Genomic DNA, 18,014 nt, shown 5'->3' on the forward strand with positions numbered 1-18,014 from the left:
TTTCCCAGCGACACTTCTGGCTTCCAAACACAGCCTCTTTCTTAGGGAAGAAACCTGCTGTCAGACTTTTCTTTTTCTTCATTTTCTCCTTTATCCATTCCCACACAAATGCATTAGCAGTGTCCATTTGGTTTGTTTTATGTTCTCCTCGATGGAATCATGGGTAGTTTCATTGCAGCTCACCTCTCTCTGTTTGTTCCGTATAGGGCTGGTAGTGCAGGACCATTCTGACCCCCTGTTCAGTTCCTATGCCTATAAGTCCCACTACCTCCTGAACGAATCAAACCGGGCTGAGTTGATGAAATTACCTATGATTCCTCCTCCTTCGTCAGCTTCCAAAAAGAAATGTGAGAAAGGTAACCAAAATAGTTTCTTTCTCTTTAATTTACTTTTGCTTTTTCTATTTCTCTCTCTCTGACTCAAGAAATGCCTGCTTGTCCAGCACCACTTACTGCTTTGCAGTGAAATTCACTCATTGATTGTGAGCCTGTGTTCATGTGGTTGGCAATTTTTTTTAATTACAAAAGGGCTTAAAATAATTACTGTCACTAAATTCTCCTTGGAAGAGGTCAAATCCCCTTGCTTTTGGAAATCTCTGTGTACCTGGCCTGGGCTGTTCCAGCTCCAGGGAAGCTACGGACCCAGCAATGGGAAGAAGTGGTGAATGGAGCTCGACATTGCTGCAGTTCAGCCCTTACTGGAATTATGTAAACTATCTGCTTAAATGGGTTTTATATAGGGAGAAAGAGGGGGGGATGTTCTGTCTCAGAGCTTTTAGGCAGGGTATGCCAAGTCTGGGAGAAGAAAGGGCTTTCCAGGCTGCATGCGGGTGGGTCATGTTGCCATCCGAAGAGTGTCCGAAGGGGAAGGCAGTGAGGGTTTGCCTGCGTACGTGTCCCTTAGTCCCTGGGCTCGCGTTCCACCTCTGCCAGCTTGGGACAGCCAGCGCTCCTTCCCCTCCTGGTGGGATGGGCACTCGCATCCCAAAGAGGTGTGGGAGTGGGAATGGTGGGAAAGGCTTTGTCTTGCGCAGAAACCCTGCGGCTCCGGGGGAGACCGGGTGTTTATCCCAGAGCAGGGGGAGCAACAGCATCTCAGAATGCCTCTGGGGAGGAACCTGTTGTCTGTGTTATGCACTGAGATGTGATATTTCATTCCCAACAGAGGGTTCAGAGTCAGTGCCCCATTAATCATTCCGAAGCCAGGTCTCTTTCAGTATTCCTAGGTTGAGGCATCCTGTAGCTCCTGTAATTCCTGGAAAAAACAATTATTTTGAGCCCTCTGCTGAGCTTGAGCAATATCTTTGCTAATGCATCCTGAGAGCAAAGTGTTGATGGTTTTCCTCGCTTAGCACTGGAATTTGTGTTTGGTTGTGTTTGATTTTGCATCCCTTGGTGTTTGAGCGTGGTGGGTGCCGTTCCAGTAATTCACCCTGGGGCTGTATTTCCTCTGAAGTAACGTTCACAAAAAGACACACTTTAAAGGTTAAAATGCTGTTACAGGTTTTGAGAGCTCAGGATACTCCATGTGGTTGGATTGGTCTGGTTTGAGCAGAGGAAATACAGTGCTGGCCATGCACCTGACTTGATTAAGGAATGCTTTCTGTGACCGCAACAATCAGTGTGACAGTTTCAAAGTCTGTAGGTGGACAAAGTATGCTGATAAATGTTTGAAAGTTCTTTTAATATTGTGATTGAAAATAGCTTTAAATTCTCAAATCTCTCCAAGATTTTCCACCTGGGACACAAATTTGTGGATTCTGAAAAAGGCCATATATCTATAAATTGTGAATCTATATTTTATATACTTGCATATATAAAATATTACAGCGTGCAGTGTATTGAGGCCTATCGTGTGAGCTGCTTTGCTTGCTGAGTGGCTTAGAGCTGTGCTCTGGCTCCCCACATTTCATACACCTACCAAAATACCCGCCAGCCAAAACAACTTTTGCCCGAATCAGCGTAAACCTCAGAAATTGTTGTTAGCCGCTGTGCTCAGGTTTCCTTTATGCACAAAAGGAACTTTGGGGATGGAGACAATTGCATGGTGTCTTGTTCTGCATTGCATAATGTGCTCATACTGGTAAACGCTTCACTCTGTGGGATGAACACCCATACTGCAACTCTTTGGTGCTGCCCTTGGTACAGAAAAGCGTTGATCAACCTATGGTCCTTGGGGTTTGATGGGCGCTAGCGGATCGCTGGGGGATCCAGCCATAACAATGTTGATTGGAAAAATGTTGCTGAAAAATCTGTTTGTCTGTGATGGGCTTGGCCATCGCCAAAGACAGAGAAGCAAAGAGCACTGCGTTTGGATGCGATGCTTCCCTTGGGAGCAGTGCTCTTCTGCCAGCTCACCTGCTGTTTGACAAACTCCGTGCTGCCTAGCCGCAGCAGTGACGTGCGGTCACAACCTGTGCACCAGACTGCGCTGCAGCTCCATAACCAACATTGTTAAGGTGACTCAACCCCTTTCTTATGCCTTTTTTTTTTCCCTGTGGGGCAAATGAGGATGTGGAGTGGGTGATGTTAAATTCCTGTCTGTTGCTGTGCACAGGGGATGCAAATCCTTACCTCTATAAACCAAGCAGGGTTTCTTTGTTTAAAGGTGGAAAACTGCTGTGCTGTGAGTCCTGCCCAGCTTCCTTCCACCCCGAGTGTCTCAACATAGAAATGCCCGAAGGATGCTGGAATTGCAATGACTGTAAAGCAGGCAAGAAGCTGCGTTACAAGCAGATCGTTTGGGTCAAGCTTGGGAATTACAGGCAAGTTGGCTGGTTTGGGGTTTGATGTTTTGGATGTTTTCAATGCACTACAGAATTACAGGAAAACAATGCAGTGAACAAGAACTGGAAATACAACCACTCCATCTGCTTTGTGTCAGACCTCAGCATCGCCCCTTAAATTAAATTCTTTTGCTTTTACCAGGGATGGTGGATACTTCGTTGTGCTGGGTTCACTTTGTAGAGTGCAGCAGGTGTGCGGGAAGCCAGGGGCTACTCACAGAACCAAGATGTCCTGGCTTGTGTTTGCTGTTGGTCACCTGCAGAAACACGAGCATTTGTCTTGGCCTTAGAAACCCACTCACATGCCACCCATGTTCTCACAGGGATTTCCCCAAATCTGGAGTGAGAACTTTTCCTCTTTTGCACAGTGCTGCCCAGGCATTGCCAGAGGGAGCCTTGACTGCATACGGAAGTAGTTAATTCCTTTAAGAGAGGAAACCAGGCTTGTATTTTTCCATCCAGCCAGGCAAAGTGGGAAGCTAAGGCTGTGGGTCAGGGAACTTACGTCCTTCTCTTTTCCCCTGCTTTCCAGGTGGTGGCCAGCAGAGATCTGCAATCCCAGGTCTGTGCCTCTCAACATACAGGGCCTCAAACATGATATCGGGGACTTCCCAGTATTTTTCTTTGGTTCACATGACTACTATTGGGTACACCAGGGCAGAGTTTTCCCTTATGTTGAAGGAGATAAAAGCTTTGCTGAGGGGCAAACTAGTATTAACAAGACCTTCAAGAAAGGTAAAATCAAACAAAGTTTATAGCAGTTTATGACAAATTCCACGTGTTTGTGTCTCCATCACCACTTAACCTGCATGGGAATATGATGTAATTAGTGTTCTGTGTTCACGTAGAATTGCAAACCTTATGTAGATCCCTTGACTGCAGATAAAATGTGTTTATTTAAGTGCCTACTCATTGTTTATCGTTGGGGGCAAGTTCAGTTCTTCCACAAATTGGGAAGGCTAAGATGGAACTTGGGCTCTGCTGCATGGTGTCATTGTTTGGTATCTCAGTACCTGGCGATAGATTCATGATATAGTACAATAACTCATTTTTAGCTTGTGTTTTTCTTTATAGAGTTCTATTCCTAGCTTTTAAAGACATATAAATGTGCATATGTGTGTACATATGGTTAACAGCAGCTGGTGCTAATGGTTTCCTGTTTTGAACTCCCTTCACAGCACTTGAAGAAGCAGCAAAGCGCTTCCAGGAGCTGAAAGCACAAAGAGAAAGCAAAGAGGCATTAGAAATTGAAAGGAATTCAAGGAAACCTCCACCTTATAAACACATTAAAGTGAGTTGGCTTCTTTCTTTTCCTTTTTTTATTCTGTGCATGGGTGAGCTGTGTATTCAAACAGATGTTCAGAACAATTCCAGCTTAAGGAGATTCCAATAAATCCTTTTGCTGCTGCTGCTTTCAAGAAATTTTTGTTCTGTCTTATAGCCCCATAAAAGAGTCTTTTAGCAGAATATTTGTGCGAGTCAAAGGCTGAAGAACAGTTTTATCTAAGCGAGAATTTTGCTGGATGTAAGCTTGTCTCCTGTCTCAGACGCTCACTGGCTGTTAGAGCTCACTGGATATCACTAATGCTGAACTCAGTCAGAAAACCAACTGCTCACCCTGCTGCAGTCTAACTCTCGCCAGCAGCTCTGGAGACACGGGGCTCTCTGTTTTCTGTCACGTCTTTAGCTTTAATTGGAAGAAGTCCCAGTGAGGTGCTAGATAACCTCAGTGTGCGTGGGGTTACTGGGGCAGGAATTTTTCTGGGAGAGGCTCACACTGTACTGTCTGGAGTCACGAGTTTTGATGCTCCTCACTCAGACCGCTAGCCGTTGGGCTCTTGGACCAGTTGATGTCACCGGTTAAGTAGCAGTAGAGTGGCAGCTGCCATATCTGAAAACCCACGTGTCTGCTGCTGAACTGCAGGGACATGTGATCCTTCAAAGGTCTGTAGGAAAATGGATGACATAACCATTATTTTCTTGCCTTCTCCTGTTGGTTGATGATTGGCCTCTGACAAAGCTGTTAAGTGTGTGTTCTCTGTGTGTTGTAGTACTCGTGTATTGAGTTTTCCTTTGTTCCGCAGTCCAACAAGGTAATCGGGAAGGTTCAGATCCAGGTGGCCGATCTGTCAGAGATCCCTCGCTGTAACTGTAAGCCGTCAGACGAGAACCCCTGTGGCCTGGAGTCGGAGTGTCTGAACAGGATGCTGCAGTACGAGTGCCATCCCCAGGTGTGCCCGGCAGGCGAGCGCTGCCAGAACCAGTGCTTCACCAAACGCCTCTACCCAGATGCTGAAATCATAAAAACCGATCGGCGTGGATGGGGGCTCAGGACAAAAAGGAGCATTAAAAAGGTAGAATCGCAAAAGAGGTTGCTCAAGTTTGTCCTTACAGTAGCATGTGGGCAGCATTTTCCTGTCAGTGGTTGCTTGAAGTTGTGGCTTGCCTGTGAGATGGTTCTGTTTTAATGCTTTGTGATGAGTAGAATATATTTTTATAGGAAATGCTTTTTTCTGTGCTGCTTCTCTGTATCACCTTAACGAGTAGTAAGCATGGATTTCTTATTTATGTTTTCCTTTACTTTTCAGGGTGAATTTGTGAATGAATATGTTGGCGAGCTGATTGATGAAGAGGAGTGCAGGTTGCGGATCAAACGTGCACACGAAAACAGCGTAACCAATTTTTATATGTTAACCGTAACCAAGGTGAATATTAGAGCTTGGTTGGCATGAACTGTCTGTGATTGGAAGCGGAGGAAAAGTGCTGGCAGAAGCATCCTTACAGGGTTGATGTCCTCCCATGGACATGCGGGTTGGGGCGTGAGAGTCACATCTGTATTTCTTGATACTGGAATGGGTGAAAAAATGGAATAAAAAGCTGTATATCTGGGGGGACACGCTGCACCTGTTTCACTGCTGTAAACACAAATACTCAGATACTTCTCCGTCCAACTCACTCTTAACTAATTCACAGTAAGCATGTGCTTTGCTGCCTTAGCCATTGCTAGGTACTCATCAGCAGGAAACCTTTTTTATTTGTGATTACTAAACGTGTCTTTGTCTTTTTCTTGGAAGGACCGGATAATCGATGCTGGCCCGAAGGGGAATTATTCTCGCTTTATGAACCATAGTTGTAATCCAAACTGTGAAACACAGAAATGGACGGTGAACGGTGACATTCGAGTGGGGCTGTTTGCTCTCTGTGATATTCCTGCAGGTAAAACCCATGGCACTGCTTTGCACGTGTACTTCTGTCTCGAAACAGATGAGGTCCTGACTTGGCCAGGTTTTTTTACTGAAGTTAGTTCATACCTGTGATGTTTATAGGGATTTTCTCATTCCCTGTAGTGGAGACAAGTATTTGAGTTGCAGTTCTAGCAGAGATCTTACAGTTAGCAGCTTTCAGCTCTGAACTCTTTCTGTTGAAGCTCTCTGAAGGGCTTGCTGCAGTACAGTGTTAACTCTGTCACATAAATGCTTACCATAGCATTGATGCTTTCACCAGTTACCTTTCCCCTGATCTGTCGTTTCCCTGAATCGCTGTGACTGTAGAGCTGCCCCTTATGTCTGATCTCGGCAGAATTCGCTTCTTCTAAAGCTCATTAAACCAATGTGCCGGGTCAAGCGTGTTCTTTTTAAACACATTGCTGCTAGATCTCGCAGACCGTGAAGAGATAAAGGCTAACAAAATGCTGTTGTCACCAGCCATTCCTCAGAGTCTGTGGGTGAATTATTTTCCTTTATGTTTTAGGGATGGAGTTAACATTTAATTATAATCTGGATTGCCTGGGCAATGGCCGGACTGAATGTCATTGTGGAGCAGAAAATTGCAGTGGTTTCCTGGGAGTGCGGCCGAAGGTATGTAGGTGAAAACTGGTGCTTCTCTTCCCAAATCGAGATCTAGTGAGAGCAGGGCGAGGAGAGGGGTTTGATTTGCTTAACATTTTACTTCATGTAACGCATTCCACCCTTGAAAGTCTCTAAAGATTTTGCTGTCATGCTGTCATGTCAAGGGTGAGGTTACTTTACCAAACTGTGTTTGTTCAGATACTTGTGGATGGGCATTTCTGGCTTTTATAGCTTAAAAACTTCTTGGAACAGGTTTAATTTAAAGAGCATTCATGCAAATGATCACCTGAAGTTGATGAAGTTAATTCTAAGGGCAGGGGTTTATAAAGTGACTGTGCGCTGTGATCCTTGTCATTGCTAGACAGCATTTGCAACGGCAAATGAGGAGAAGGTGAAGAATGCAAAACTAAAGCAGAAGAAACGGAAAATAAAAACAGAGCAGAAGCAGATGCACGAAGACAACTGCTTCCAATGTGGAGATGGGGGAGAACTGGTCATGTGTGACAAGAAGGACTGTCCCAAAGCGTACCACCTCCTATGCCTTAACCTGACTCAACCACCTTTCGGTAAGGGCAGTCCCGTCCCTTCCTGGTCATCTTCCCCTTCCTGCGGCCAGGCAATGCTTGGGCTGAAACACAGCGTGCATTTACATCAAATGCAGCACATTTGCTTCTCTACACCGCTCATCTTTTAGAAGCAGGACAGGTGGCAGCGTTCCTAAAAGAGAACCCGTGGATAGAGAGGTGTTGCCGTACTTTTAATGTTCTTGTTACATTTCTTTCTTGGATCACATTTCCTCCTCCTATTTTGTTTGAAACCTAAGCATCATTTTGGTGTCAAAGGTCACCAAATGCAAATCAAATGACAGTTCAGACCGCTGACATAGTAAGCATGAGGTGTAGGGCTCAATTAATCAGTAAATGTGTTTATATGCTGTATCCTGATGACACAAAACGTCCATTTGACTTTTCCCATGCTAAGGCATAGCTTTTTCTAGCTAAGGTTCACAGTATTCCGCAATATAGCATCTTAATCCGATTGCAGGATTTTGTAAATACCCTTATCTCTTTAATCTTCCTGATTCCAAAGACTTTGGTGAAAATAATTGGAAGTCCAGATGAGTCTATGATTGAATTAACTAAAAGGCTGCCATGAATGAAGCTGAATCTGTCACATGCCTTTTCAGCATGTTAGAAACAGGGAAGCTGTCCTCATAATAGCCGATATGCTGGAGGGGGACATGATAGTACTGAAAGCAGCCTGAGTTGGGTTTTTGGTTTGGCTTTATTTTCCTTTGAGGTTCAGGGTGGGGTGAGGCTGGCCTGGAGGCAGTAGTTTAAGCTCTGGTTATGCATGCAGTAATGTTTTAAAGCGTAACAAATGCAGAATGATTAAGAACTGTTTCCAGTCAGAGTCCTCTGAATGAGAAGCAGAAGTAGCAAGATGTTTTCTGAGTGTTCTTGGCATTCATCTGAATGGTTACAGCTTGGAGGAGGGGTTAAAGGCCAACGCTGTCCCCAAAATGCACTAGTCTCAGCTTTCTCTCTCTCTCTCTCTCTCTCTCTCTTCTCCCCTCTCATCCTCAGGAAAGTGGGAGTGTCCATGGCATCAGTGTGACGTCTGTAGCAACCCTGCGGTTTCATTCTGTGAGTTTTGCCCTCGTTCCTTCTGTAAGGATCATGAGAAGGGAGCCCTGGTGGCCTCGGCGCTGGACGGCCATCTCTGCTGCTCCGCACACGACCCCAAATCTCCTGTGGCCCCTGAGTACTGGAGCAAGATAAAGTGCAAATTGGAACCACAGAGTCCTGCTGAAGAAGGAAAGGAGTGAATTTGCTCAAACACAAACAAGGGAGGGGAGGAGAGGGGCAAACAGGCAATGAACTTGGAGAGACTGCTATGACACATTCAGTCTTTGTCATCGGAGCCGTCGCGTGTGAGCTGGGAACGGGACGATTTAACCTTAGCAAGCAGAAGCAGGCGGCGGTGTTGGGTTTTTATTGTTCAGTCTTTCTTTTACCCTTGAATGTGCTGCAGCAGCTCTTACCATCAGAAACCAGAAACGTCTTGGCCTTCAGAGGAGAACGTAGATCTTTTGACAGTGAAAAGAATATTCTTTTTAAAATATGTTCTTTGGGTGTAGAAGGCGAAGCATAGCAACATATTTATTTATTTAATTTTTAAAGGGTATTGAAGATCTGGTTTTGATCAATCAACGTGTCTTTAAAAAACAAAGTGGAAAAGCCAGTGTAACTTCTATGTCTGGTTTATGGCAGGAGTAAAGCCTCCCCACTCTAACATTGAGATGCCGTAAAGGCATCAGACCAGGTGGCCCCGAAATGCCTCCATTCCCGTACTTGTTTTTAAAGGCATTTTGAGAAGGTAGGGGATGTATCACGTTAACTTACGATTATCATCGTAAAGCTTTTCCTAGGAGAAATTGGGTGCGTGGCTTCCTGGGAGTGCTTGTAACAGAAAACCTGGCGTTGTTTGAGGAGAGGAGAAATCATGGTTCCTGGCTGGAGAGCTGTAATTGGTGTTTGCAGACAGGTGGAAATTCGGAAGGAGCTCCATTGCACAGTGGCAATTGCTTTATCCAGCTGCCTTTGGAAAACCTCTGCAGTTAGGAGAGCCACCTGGCTTCGGTCATGTCTTGCAGCACGCTGGGAACTGAAGTCTTCTCGCTGCCAGTGGGAGCTCTGCCGCTGATGTCTGTAGGTGGAGGGCTGTGCTGTGCTGCACATGTGTGCGTCACCTGCCCGCTCTGCCCTTTTTTCACAGCTGTTATCCTGGTGGGATTCCTTACTGTCACCTTTTCAGACTCCCCGTGGCTTCCAAGGAAACTGGAGCACTTATGGAATCCAACCCTTGTTTGCTTTGATGGAATGTTTGGATTTTATTTGCTGAAATCTTCCAACTTTAATTTTCATTGTTAATGGAGGGAAGAAAAACCTCAGCGCTTTTGAGTGCACAGGGTGTTTTTCTGCTCGGGAAATGGGCTGTAGTCACGGGAGCCTCATGAGGCAGCGCTCTCTGTTCCTCAGCAGAGACAGGCGCCTTCCATGAGGCTTCTGAAGTGGTTTAGCTGGGCTCATGCTCCATATTTTCTTTTCCAAATCTATTTTCCTCCATTCCTTGTGCAAGGAGCCCAGGGAGACTGGTTTTCCCAGATTGCAGTTGGCTTGGTCAACCTCCCTCCCTCTCCCACCATCGTACAAAGCACCACGCGTCCCCCTGCCCTGGCAGTGTTAGAAAGGACTCAGGGCTTGTACATGGCTATTTGCTAACCTCGTGCTGGCTTTGTGCTAATGGGCATTGAAAATAATCCTGAATGAACAGAATTAATCTCAGCTGTTGCTGGCATCTGGCTAAATTAAGCCTCTGAATTAAGAACCTTGTCTCTCACGAACCTGCAGGAATGTGCTGACATCTCAGCTCGAGAAAGCAGTGGGTAGAAAAGTCCCATGGAGTTTCTGGGCACATCTTTCCCCTGGCTACTTCCTTCAGTTTATCAACAGGGGGAAACGCTTTGCGTGCAGCTGTAAAATCCCAGAATACACTACAGTCTGCACAGCTCCTGTGCTGCTGAGCCGGGCTGGCGGCTCCCTCCTGGAGGCTCCGCGGCAGCCGTGCTCGGGGGGCAGGGGCTGTCAGGATCCGCAGAGCCCTTGCTCACGGTGCTGCTGCCGTGGGGGTCAAACACTAACCTTGCTTGGAAGCAGCTCTGTATTTTAGTGTTTTTTACGAAGAAAATTTACAAAAAGGATTTTATTTTTCTTAACACTTTGATCAAATGTCTCTTTTTAAGCTCTTACTGGGGTTGGTGAACCTTTGCAGAACTTCCAGCCACAGCTTTTGCTGCGCCATCTGCGAGGCCTGATGTGTTTACCTGTAATTATTTATGAGGCTTGGTAACATTTAAATTATTTTCTCTTGAGAACTCAGAGCATTTGGAATATCAGATATGCTGTTGTGCGAGCACACCTACGTGCTCTCTTTGTTCCGTGGCTGTGGTGACTCGCTGGCTAGAGGGCAACGGTGTGGTGGCACCAGAACGCCCTCATGAGCGTTTGACAAGCGTCACCACGCCTGATGATCTGCTGTGCTGGCTCGCCAAGTGCCACGGAACGCAGGAGGTGCACAGAGGGCTTAAAAACACATAAAATGCTGTGAATTGAGGCCTGCTGCTACCCTGGTGCCACAACACCTGGTGTCTTGGGTGACTTTGCTTTCAAACTTATAACGGGTGCTCCTTTTTTCCACCAAAAAAAGATTTGTAACAGCCAACAGCTGGGCTCAAACCTAAGGGGAAAATCAGAGAGAGATTTGAGAGCTTGTACACCTTAGGCACAAGAAGTCTAGACAGGGTTTTGTGCTGTTGGAGAGGAGGTGAATCTTTCAAAAACCTTTAATGTTCAGAGATAAGAAAGTACCCAATTCCGAGTGTTCTGGTACCTGTAGGGAGTTATTTATGCCAAACAAAATGTTAAAATATGTATTTTAATCATGTCTTTGCAAACTAAATGACAATAACGGGATTCCTTTCTAAGGGCAGGATTTCACAGCTGGGGAGGGTGATTTAGCAGAGGGGGAGGCATCTGCTTGGTGGTGTTTGTGTGCTCCCCAAGGTGGGATCAGCGACAGGGGCAGCTGGGCCGGATCCTGCTGGAGTCAGGCAGAAAACCTGCTGCTGATTTCCCTGGAGAACTCCAGGCTGCAGTTGGAAGCCGTCAGTTGTTCCTTACCCAGAAGGCTGTCACGCCTTTCCCCTTCTTTGGTTTGAAGTCTCTGGGATAGCACCACGGGTCCGTTGAGCCCCTGGCTCCAGCTCTGCCACGTGGGCCACCTGCGTGGCTCAGCGAGAGGAATGGGGTTGGGTTTCTCCAAACACGTGGTGCAAACAGGAGTGATCGTAGCTTCCAGATTATCAGTGTGGACCTGTCCTGCCGCCAGGCTGTGTTTACAGCTCAGGAAGGATGGCTTAAAGACAATTTTGTGGGCAAATTACCTTCTCCGGTCAGCACCGTGGTCTTGAGAATCTGTTAACGTGGAGTTGTGGGGCTGGAATAGTTAATTTTGGCCTTTCTGCTAAAAAAAACTTCTTATATCTTAATTTCAGGATAGAATGGGAAAGACACAATTACCAGGCGTAATTAACAGTGAGCATAAAATCTGTATATATTGAACCTTTACAGAACTAGGGGGTGAGGGGTGGGGGGTGTCCAGCGCCGGTACGAAGTCGTCACTTTAACATGGAAACCTCTGCCTCATTGAATTCAGGGTTTAACGTACTTGAAGCTCTGCGGTTCCTTACACGGCTTTTTTATTTATACATGACTTGTTTTGTACCCATTGACGATGTCTTTGATTTCCCCGAGGTTCCTTTCCCGCTGTACAGTGAAGCTATGGCAAACGGGAGAGTTTCCCAAAGCGGCTGTCTCGGACCTGTGTGTGTTCCCGTGTCCTGCATGCGAGACGGCAGCCTCGGAGCGATGCTGTCCGTTTGCTTTCCGTTTTCCATCGCCTTTTCCCCCCACTACCATTTACCTTTGTGTAGCAGAAACATTTGCACTCACAGTACACTCCTAGACGTTGGATGTGTTCACAACATTGTTCTGAGGAAAAAAAGCAAAAAAAAAGGAAAAAAAAAAAAGCTGTTTGCTATTGTATTCGATTCCTGAAGCTCGGGTCCGTGTTCCCCTGCGAGGGGCTGACTCCCTGCTCTGGAGGAGCCGCCGAGCTGGAACTGTGCGTGCTTTGCCTCGAAGGCTTCTGTAATCAATGTGAACTCCAAAAGGGAAAACACGTGTGAATTTGCCAAAGCCATTGATCTCCTCATTCCCCGTTCCTGGTGTGGCGCGAGCTGCCGGGGGTGCTGCCGTTCCTCGGGCTGTCCTCTCCGCCTGGAGAAGATGCCGGTGTCCGGCCCTCTCCAGCCGTCCTCGCGCCGCCGGGCTCTCCGGAGCGATGTCACTCACTTTGGGGTTATCGACGGGCTGGATGAGGCAAAGGTTCCCGGTCACCGGTGGGGCCACCTCTCGTTTCTGGAGTGGCCGTTCCTTTGGGAGCCGAGGTGATTCCGCGCTGTTCCCGCTGCAGGACGGGCTCCATCCAGCGTGGGGCTGTCGCGTCCCCGGGGCTGCTGGCGGAAACCGCTGCCGCTGGTGTCTGCGCGAGCGATGTTGCACAACACGGATACCTGCGGATTCCGTTCCCGTGTGCTCTGTGAGGATGCCCTTTGTAGAGTCGTTATTTCTGTAGACTTTGTTTATCTGTAACAAACTTTGTAGATTCTGTGAAATGTTATTTTACCGAAATCACTCAGTCTTCACTAGCGAAGCATCGATATTCACCGACGTCGATAACTCGGGAGTTCTTGGAGGTTGACTGGAAGCTCTTGACACTAACGAAGTAGCGTGGAATTCCCTGGCGCTGCTCCGCGGGGGCATTACCGTTCCATGACTTGATGTTGCCGCATAGACTTTGGGATATACGATATTTTGGGGGTTTTGTTGTTCGGCCGATGTTCTCTTGCCTCGTGTGAAGCCCGTGAAGCCGGGATCCCTGTACATAGCCACGTCCCGGCGCCTGCGCGTAGCGTCCCTAGAGCTGCCTGTACGATTTTAGCTTCTCCTCAGTGTCCGTGATGGTAGAACATATAATTTTTGTACATTATATTTACTGAGATGTCGCCCCTTTTTTTATTTTACAAATACTTTGGAATTCGGATGTGGTTTTTTGCTTCCCGTGAGGATTCATTTGGAAAGGTTTTTAATGACATTCCACTGATTTGAACGTTTGCTTGAGGTTGACTTCAATAAATCGTTCTGAATGTGCTGAGGTCCCAGTGCTGTTCCGAGCCCAGGATGGGGGGGTCAGGGGGGCTCCCTGTTTCCAAAGGGGAGGGAAGGGGTAAGGAGGGAAGGGAGGGGGCGAGAAGGGAAGGGAAAGGAAAGGAAGGGGTGAGAAGGGATAAGAAGAAATAGGATGGGGTGAGAAGGATGGGAAGGGGAAGGGTGATAAGGGAAGGGATGGGGCGAGAAAGGAATAGGGTGGGATGGGGTGAGAAGGATGGGAAGGGAAAGGGTGATAAGGGAAGGGATGGGGTAAGGTGGAATGGGGTGAGAAGGTATGGAGGGGCAGGGACAGGGTGAGAGGAGACAGGATGGGGTGAGAAGGAAGAGGGGAAGGGATGGGGTGAAAGGGAAAGGAAGGTGCAAGAAGGGATAGGATGGGGCATGAGGGAGGAGAGGGGAAGGGAGAGGGGAGAGGGGAAGGGAGAGGGGAGAGGGGAAGGGAGAGGGGAGAGGGGAAGGGAGAGGGGAAGGGAGAGGGGAGAGGGGAAGGGAGAGGGGAGAGGGGAAGGGAGAGGGGAGAGGGGAAGGGAGAGGGGAGAGGGGAAGGGAGAGGGGAGAGGGGAAGGGAGAGGGGAGAGGGGAAGGGAGAGGGGAGAGGGGAAGGGAGAGGGGAGAGGGGAAGGGAGAGGGGAAGGGAGAGAGGAGAGGGGAGAGGGGAAGGGAGAGGGGAAGGGAGAGAGGAGAGGGGAAGGGAGAGGAGAGGCAGGGCAGGCTGCAGCGGAAAGGGCCGGGCAGGGGAAGGAAGAGAAGGGGCGGCGCGGGGCGATGCGATGCGGCGCCGAGGGATGCGGCGCCGGGGGATGCGCTGGGGCGCGGTGCGGGCGCTGCTCCCCGCGGCGGAGCTGGCGCTGCGGGCGCTGCTCTTCGGCGCCTTCGCGTGAGTCCGGGGCCGCCGCCCGGCGGGGACGGGGAGGGTCCCGGCGCCCTCGGGGCTCGGGGCTCGGCACCGGCCGCTCTGCCTTCCCCCCGCAGGGCGATGGAGCCGCTGCCGCCCTCCCAGCGCCGCCCGCAGCCCGAGGAGCTCTGGCTCTACCGCAACCCGCACCTGCGGGCCGAGCGCGTCCCCGCGGGGCTCCTCTTCGTGAGTCCCACGCTCCCCTCCTTAGCCAGGCTCTTCTTTAACTGCTCAGCTTTTCCCCTAGTTTCTCAGCTTTTCCCCTGATTGCTCAGCTTTTCCCCTAATTTCTCAGCTTTCCCCCTAATTATCCTGCTTTTCCCCCCGTTGCTCTGCTTCTTCCCTGTTTATCCAGCTTTTCCCTTAATTACTTAGCTTTTCCCCTAATTGCTCAGCTCTCCCCCTAATGCTCAGCTGTTTCCTTAACTATCCAGCTTTTTCCCAATGCTCGGCTTCTTCCCTAGTTGCTCACTTTTTTCCTTAATTGTCCACATTTTCCCTAATTGCCCAGCTTTTTCCCTAATTATCCATCTTGCTCTTTCCCCAGTGCTCACCTTCTTCCTTAATTGCTCAGCTTTTTCTCTGATTCCAGTGCTGAAAGGGGCTTCAGGAAAGCTGGGGAGGGGCTCTGGATCAGGGAGGGCAGGGATGGGATGAAGGGAATGGTTTTCAGCTGGAAGAGGGGAGATTGAGGTGAGAATTTAGTCAGAAACGTTTTGCTGTGAGGGTGGGGAGGCCCTGGCCCAGGTTGCCCAGAGCAGTGGTGGCTGCCCCATCCCTGGAGGGGTTCAAGGCCAGGTTGGATGGGGCTTGGAGCCCCTGATCCAGTGGGAGGTGTCCCTGCCCGTGGCAGGAGTTGGAGCTAGATGGGCTTGGAGGTCCCTTCCAGCCCAAACCACTCTGTTATTCTATGAAATCGCCGCTGGGATGTCATCCGTGGCTTTCTCCGAGTCAGCAGCTCCTGTGTTTTTTGCTGACGAGGAGCGTGGGTGCTGCTGGCACGTGGGGAGAGCTGAGGTGCCGTGCAGGGACGGGGATCATCGGGGTTTGCTGCAAACACAGCTGGGGCTGGTTCTGCTCTGATGGGAAGGGGGTTGTGTGGAGAGGACAGGGCGCCGCTGGGCTTTGGGGAAGCTCTCCTCCAGCAGCGGCTGTTGTGTGCGGTGAGGGGGCCCCCATCTACCTCGCTACAGACCCCCAACAGCGACCTGGTTCTGTGTCAGGTCATCGCGTTCCTCTCTCCGTTGCTGCTCATCGTCCTGGCACGCGTGTTCATGGGCGCCGACCGCGAAGACACGCGGGACGCCTGCCTTGGTGAGCAATTCCTTCCCCTGGGAGCGGCAGCTGAGCGGTGTCTGTGCCCTCTGGCCCCGCAGAGGGGTTCTTGCCTCTCGCTGGGGCGCGAGGCTTGTGCCGGGGCAGCAAACCTGAGCCCTGCAGCTCCAGCTGAAGGTTTCTTGTGCCTGGAAGCTGCACGTTTGGGTGGGCGCGGTGCTGGCGTGACCCCTCTGCTCTCCCCCAGCTGCCAGCCTTGCTCTCGCCCTGAACGGGGTTTTCACAAACACGCTGAAGCTCGTCGTGGGCAGGTGAGACACCGGCTCCCCCCGAGCTGCGCCGTGCACGGAGGGGACGGGAGGGACGACTGCGCAGGGCCAGGAGCTGATGTTGGACTCAGTCTGGAAATATTGTGGTTTTTCTAGCCATAAAGGCAATTAAATATTAGAGCAAACACCAGCAGGGACCTGCTGTAGCCAAGCGTGGCCGGTGGCTGCACTGGGACGGGGCAGCGCTCTGGGAGGGCTGCTCAGATTCTCCCGAGAGCCTCCTGCTTTGCTTCTCCACCCTAGGCCACGGCCGGATTTTTTCTATCGATGCTTCCCGGACGGACGAGCGAACGCGGAGCTGGCGTGCACGGGCGACCCCGGCACCGTGAATGAGGGACGCAAAAGCTTCCCCAGCGGACACGCGTCGTGTAAGTTTTCCCCGTGCCCTCCCCGCTGCAGCCCCAGGCAGCGACCTGTGGGGAGCAGGAGCCCCTGGGGAGGGTAGCTTGGATTGGCTTTCATGCACCGCACAGCTCTGGCTGCACCCGCTGCCTGTTTCGGGGTCGCAGCTTTCCTTCTGCGAAGCAGCGGGGTGAAAAATGAAACGCAAAGCTGTGTGTAACTCCTCGATGGGAGGAGGGATGCTCGCCGGGTTCCAGCTCCTCATGAGCTGCGTGAGCCCCTTCAGCCCTCCAGCATGGCAGGGGATGGGCAGAGGGCTTGGCCGAGGGCACAGGGCAGGGCCCGGAGCTGTTTCTGAAGCCACACGCTCCCCTTCCAGTCGCCTTCGCTGGCCTCGCCTTCTCTGCCTTCTACGTAGCCGGGAAGCTGCGCTGCTTCGCTCGCGGCCGGAGAGGCAGCGCTCTGGGGCTCTGCGCCTTCCTCCTCCCGCTCTTCCTCGCCACCCTGGTCGCCGTGTCCCGCACCTGCGACTACAAACACCACTGGGAAGGTGGGTCGGTGTCTGCGGACCCGCACAGGGAGCGTGTGGGGATCCGTGGGGGCGTTCGGAGCCCACGATGGCAGCAAATTGGGGGGTAAGGTTTTAATTACCCTCCTCCAGGGGTAATTTTGCTGCCTGCAAGGTGCTGGCGCCCTTTCTATCTGTGTTGGAAATAACATGCTGCAGGCTTTTACAGCTCAGGGTGCGGTTGCTGCTCCTGCTCGGCTCTGATCAGGCTGAGGAGCTGCGCGACGGAGAACTCGGAGGGGACCAGGAGGGCAAAGGGGAGTTAACTCTCCTCTGCTCTTCCCGCAGATGTGTTGGTCGGCTCGGCGATCGGCTTCATGCTCGCCTACCTCAGCTACAGGCAGTATTTCCCTGCTCTGACAGACCCCGCGTGCCACAAGCCACTCCTGTGCAAAGCCAAACAGCTGCCCGCGCACCAAGAAAAGCCGTCGGGTTCCAGCTTTGACCTGGCCGTGTAGCGACCGCTGCTCCCTCGGAGCTGGGACACGGGGAGGCTCGGGGGTCGGTCGTGGTCTGCGAGAAGGGGCTGAAGCGAGGGTGAGCCTGGAACGCGTGCAGGTGATCTCTGCGCTGCTGGTAAGCTCTGTCCAGGGGCCTGTGCTGCTTCGTTAAGGGAATTTTCGAGGTGTCGCTCGCTCTGGGCTGCTGGGAGGCACATGGCTGAGGCCACGACTGGATCACAGCAGCGATCGGGTGTGCTTGTCGGCAGCCGAGTTAATTTGGACTAACGAGCAGGAATCGACAGTCTTTAACCAGGGATTAAGTGGGGAGAGGGAAGATGGAACTAGCGCGATTGTTATTTGTGTTACTGTGCCAGCCCTGATTTATTATTTGCCAAATAAAGGTGTTTTTTAATGAAGTGCGGTACCAAAATCTTTACTGCAAGGACCAGATTTACTGCTGGGCAGACCCTCCCCTGCAGGGGTTTTTAGGAAGGCGTTTATTTTGTGTCTCTTTTCTCGCAGCTTTAATGCAGTTGTAGAGATTCCAATGAGTGGGGAATGAAACAGTGTCTGAGAGCGTCCCTCGAGGTGTTTGTTTCTCTGAGCTCTGGTTTGTTCCCGGCGAGGGACAGAGCAGTGCTGGGAGCCCCACGGCACGGCCGTTGTCTGGTTTCT

The 18,014-nt window shown here is 50.3% G+C and overlaps 2 protein-coding genes across 5 annotated transcripts in view; both read left to right on the forward strand.

Moving 5' to 3' along the window:
• Positions 1-13,466, forward strand: part of NSD3 (nuclear receptor binding SET domain protein 3) — a 38,148-nt gene extending 24,682 nt beyond the window's left edge. For 2 of the 3 annotated variants that reach the window (XM_069877669.1, XM_069877670.1), the window contains exons 15-24: positions 207-356; positions 2,608-2,764; positions 3,318-3,520; positions 3,964-4,076; positions 4,870-5,139; positions 5,374-5,490; positions 5,860-6,001; positions 6,536-6,642; positions 6,995-7,199; positions 8,220-13,466. In XM_069877669.1, coding sequence (XP_069733770.1) covers positions 207-356; positions 2,608-2,764; positions 3,318-3,520; positions 3,964-4,076; positions 4,870-5,139; positions 5,374-5,490; positions 5,860-6,001; positions 6,536-6,642; positions 6,995-7,199; positions 8,220-8,461 — 1,706 coding nt within the window. In that variant the 3' untranslated portion in view covers positions 8,462-13,466. The remainder of the gene's footprint in view (positions 1-206; positions 357-2,607; positions 2,765-3,317; positions 3,521-3,963; positions 4,077-4,869; positions 5,140-5,373; positions 5,491-5,859; positions 6,002-6,535; positions 6,643-6,994; positions 7,200-8,219) is intronic. The other variant, XM_069877671.1, reaches the window with a different exon arrangement.
• Positions 13,467-14,305: 839 nt separating this feature from the next.
• Positions 14,306-17,753, forward strand: PLPP5 (phospholipid phosphatase 5). 2 transcript variants are annotated; one of them, XM_069877442.1, is made up of 7 exons: positions 14,306-14,364; positions 14,460-14,568; positions 15,606-15,696; positions 15,905-15,968; positions 16,230-16,354; positions 16,708-16,878; positions 17,185-17,753. In XM_069877442.1, the coding sequence occupies exons 2-7, from the start codon at positions 14,464-14,466 to the stop codon at positions 17,352-17,354; spliced, it is 726 nt and encodes a 241-aa protein (XP_069733543.1). In that variant the 5' UTR covers positions 14,306-14,364; positions 14,460-14,463; the 3' UTR covers positions 17,355-17,753. The 2 variants fall into 2 exon arrangements, with proteins under 2 accessions (XP_069733543.1, XP_069733544.1); XM_069877443.1 differs by lacking the exon at positions 14,460-14,568.
• The last annotated feature ends 261 nt before the right edge of the window (positions 17,754-18,014 follow it).

Source organism: Phaenicophaeus curvirostris, chromosome 27, assembly GCF_032191515.1.
Source record: "Phaenicophaeus curvirostris isolate KB17595 chromosome 27, BPBGC_Pcur_1.0, whole genome shotgun sequence".
Taxonomy (NCBI): domain Eukaryota; kingdom Metazoa; phylum Chordata; class Aves; order Cuculiformes; family Cuculidae; genus Phaenicophaeus; species Phaenicophaeus curvirostris.

Coding starts and splice junctions, on each gene's coding strand:
- PLPP5 (XM_069877442.1), top strand. CDS start 14,464: ATGGAGCCGCTGCCGCCCTCCCAGCGCCGCCCGCAGCCCGAGGAGCTC. Junction 15,697..15,904: donor CACGCGGGACGCCTGCCTTG/GTGAGCAATTCC, acceptor GCTCTCCCCCAG/CTGCCAGCCTTGCTCTCGCC. Junction 16,355..16,707: donor CCCCAGCGGACACGCGTCGT/GTAAGTTTTCCC, acceptor CTCCCCTTCCAG/TCGCCTTCGCTGGCCTCGCC.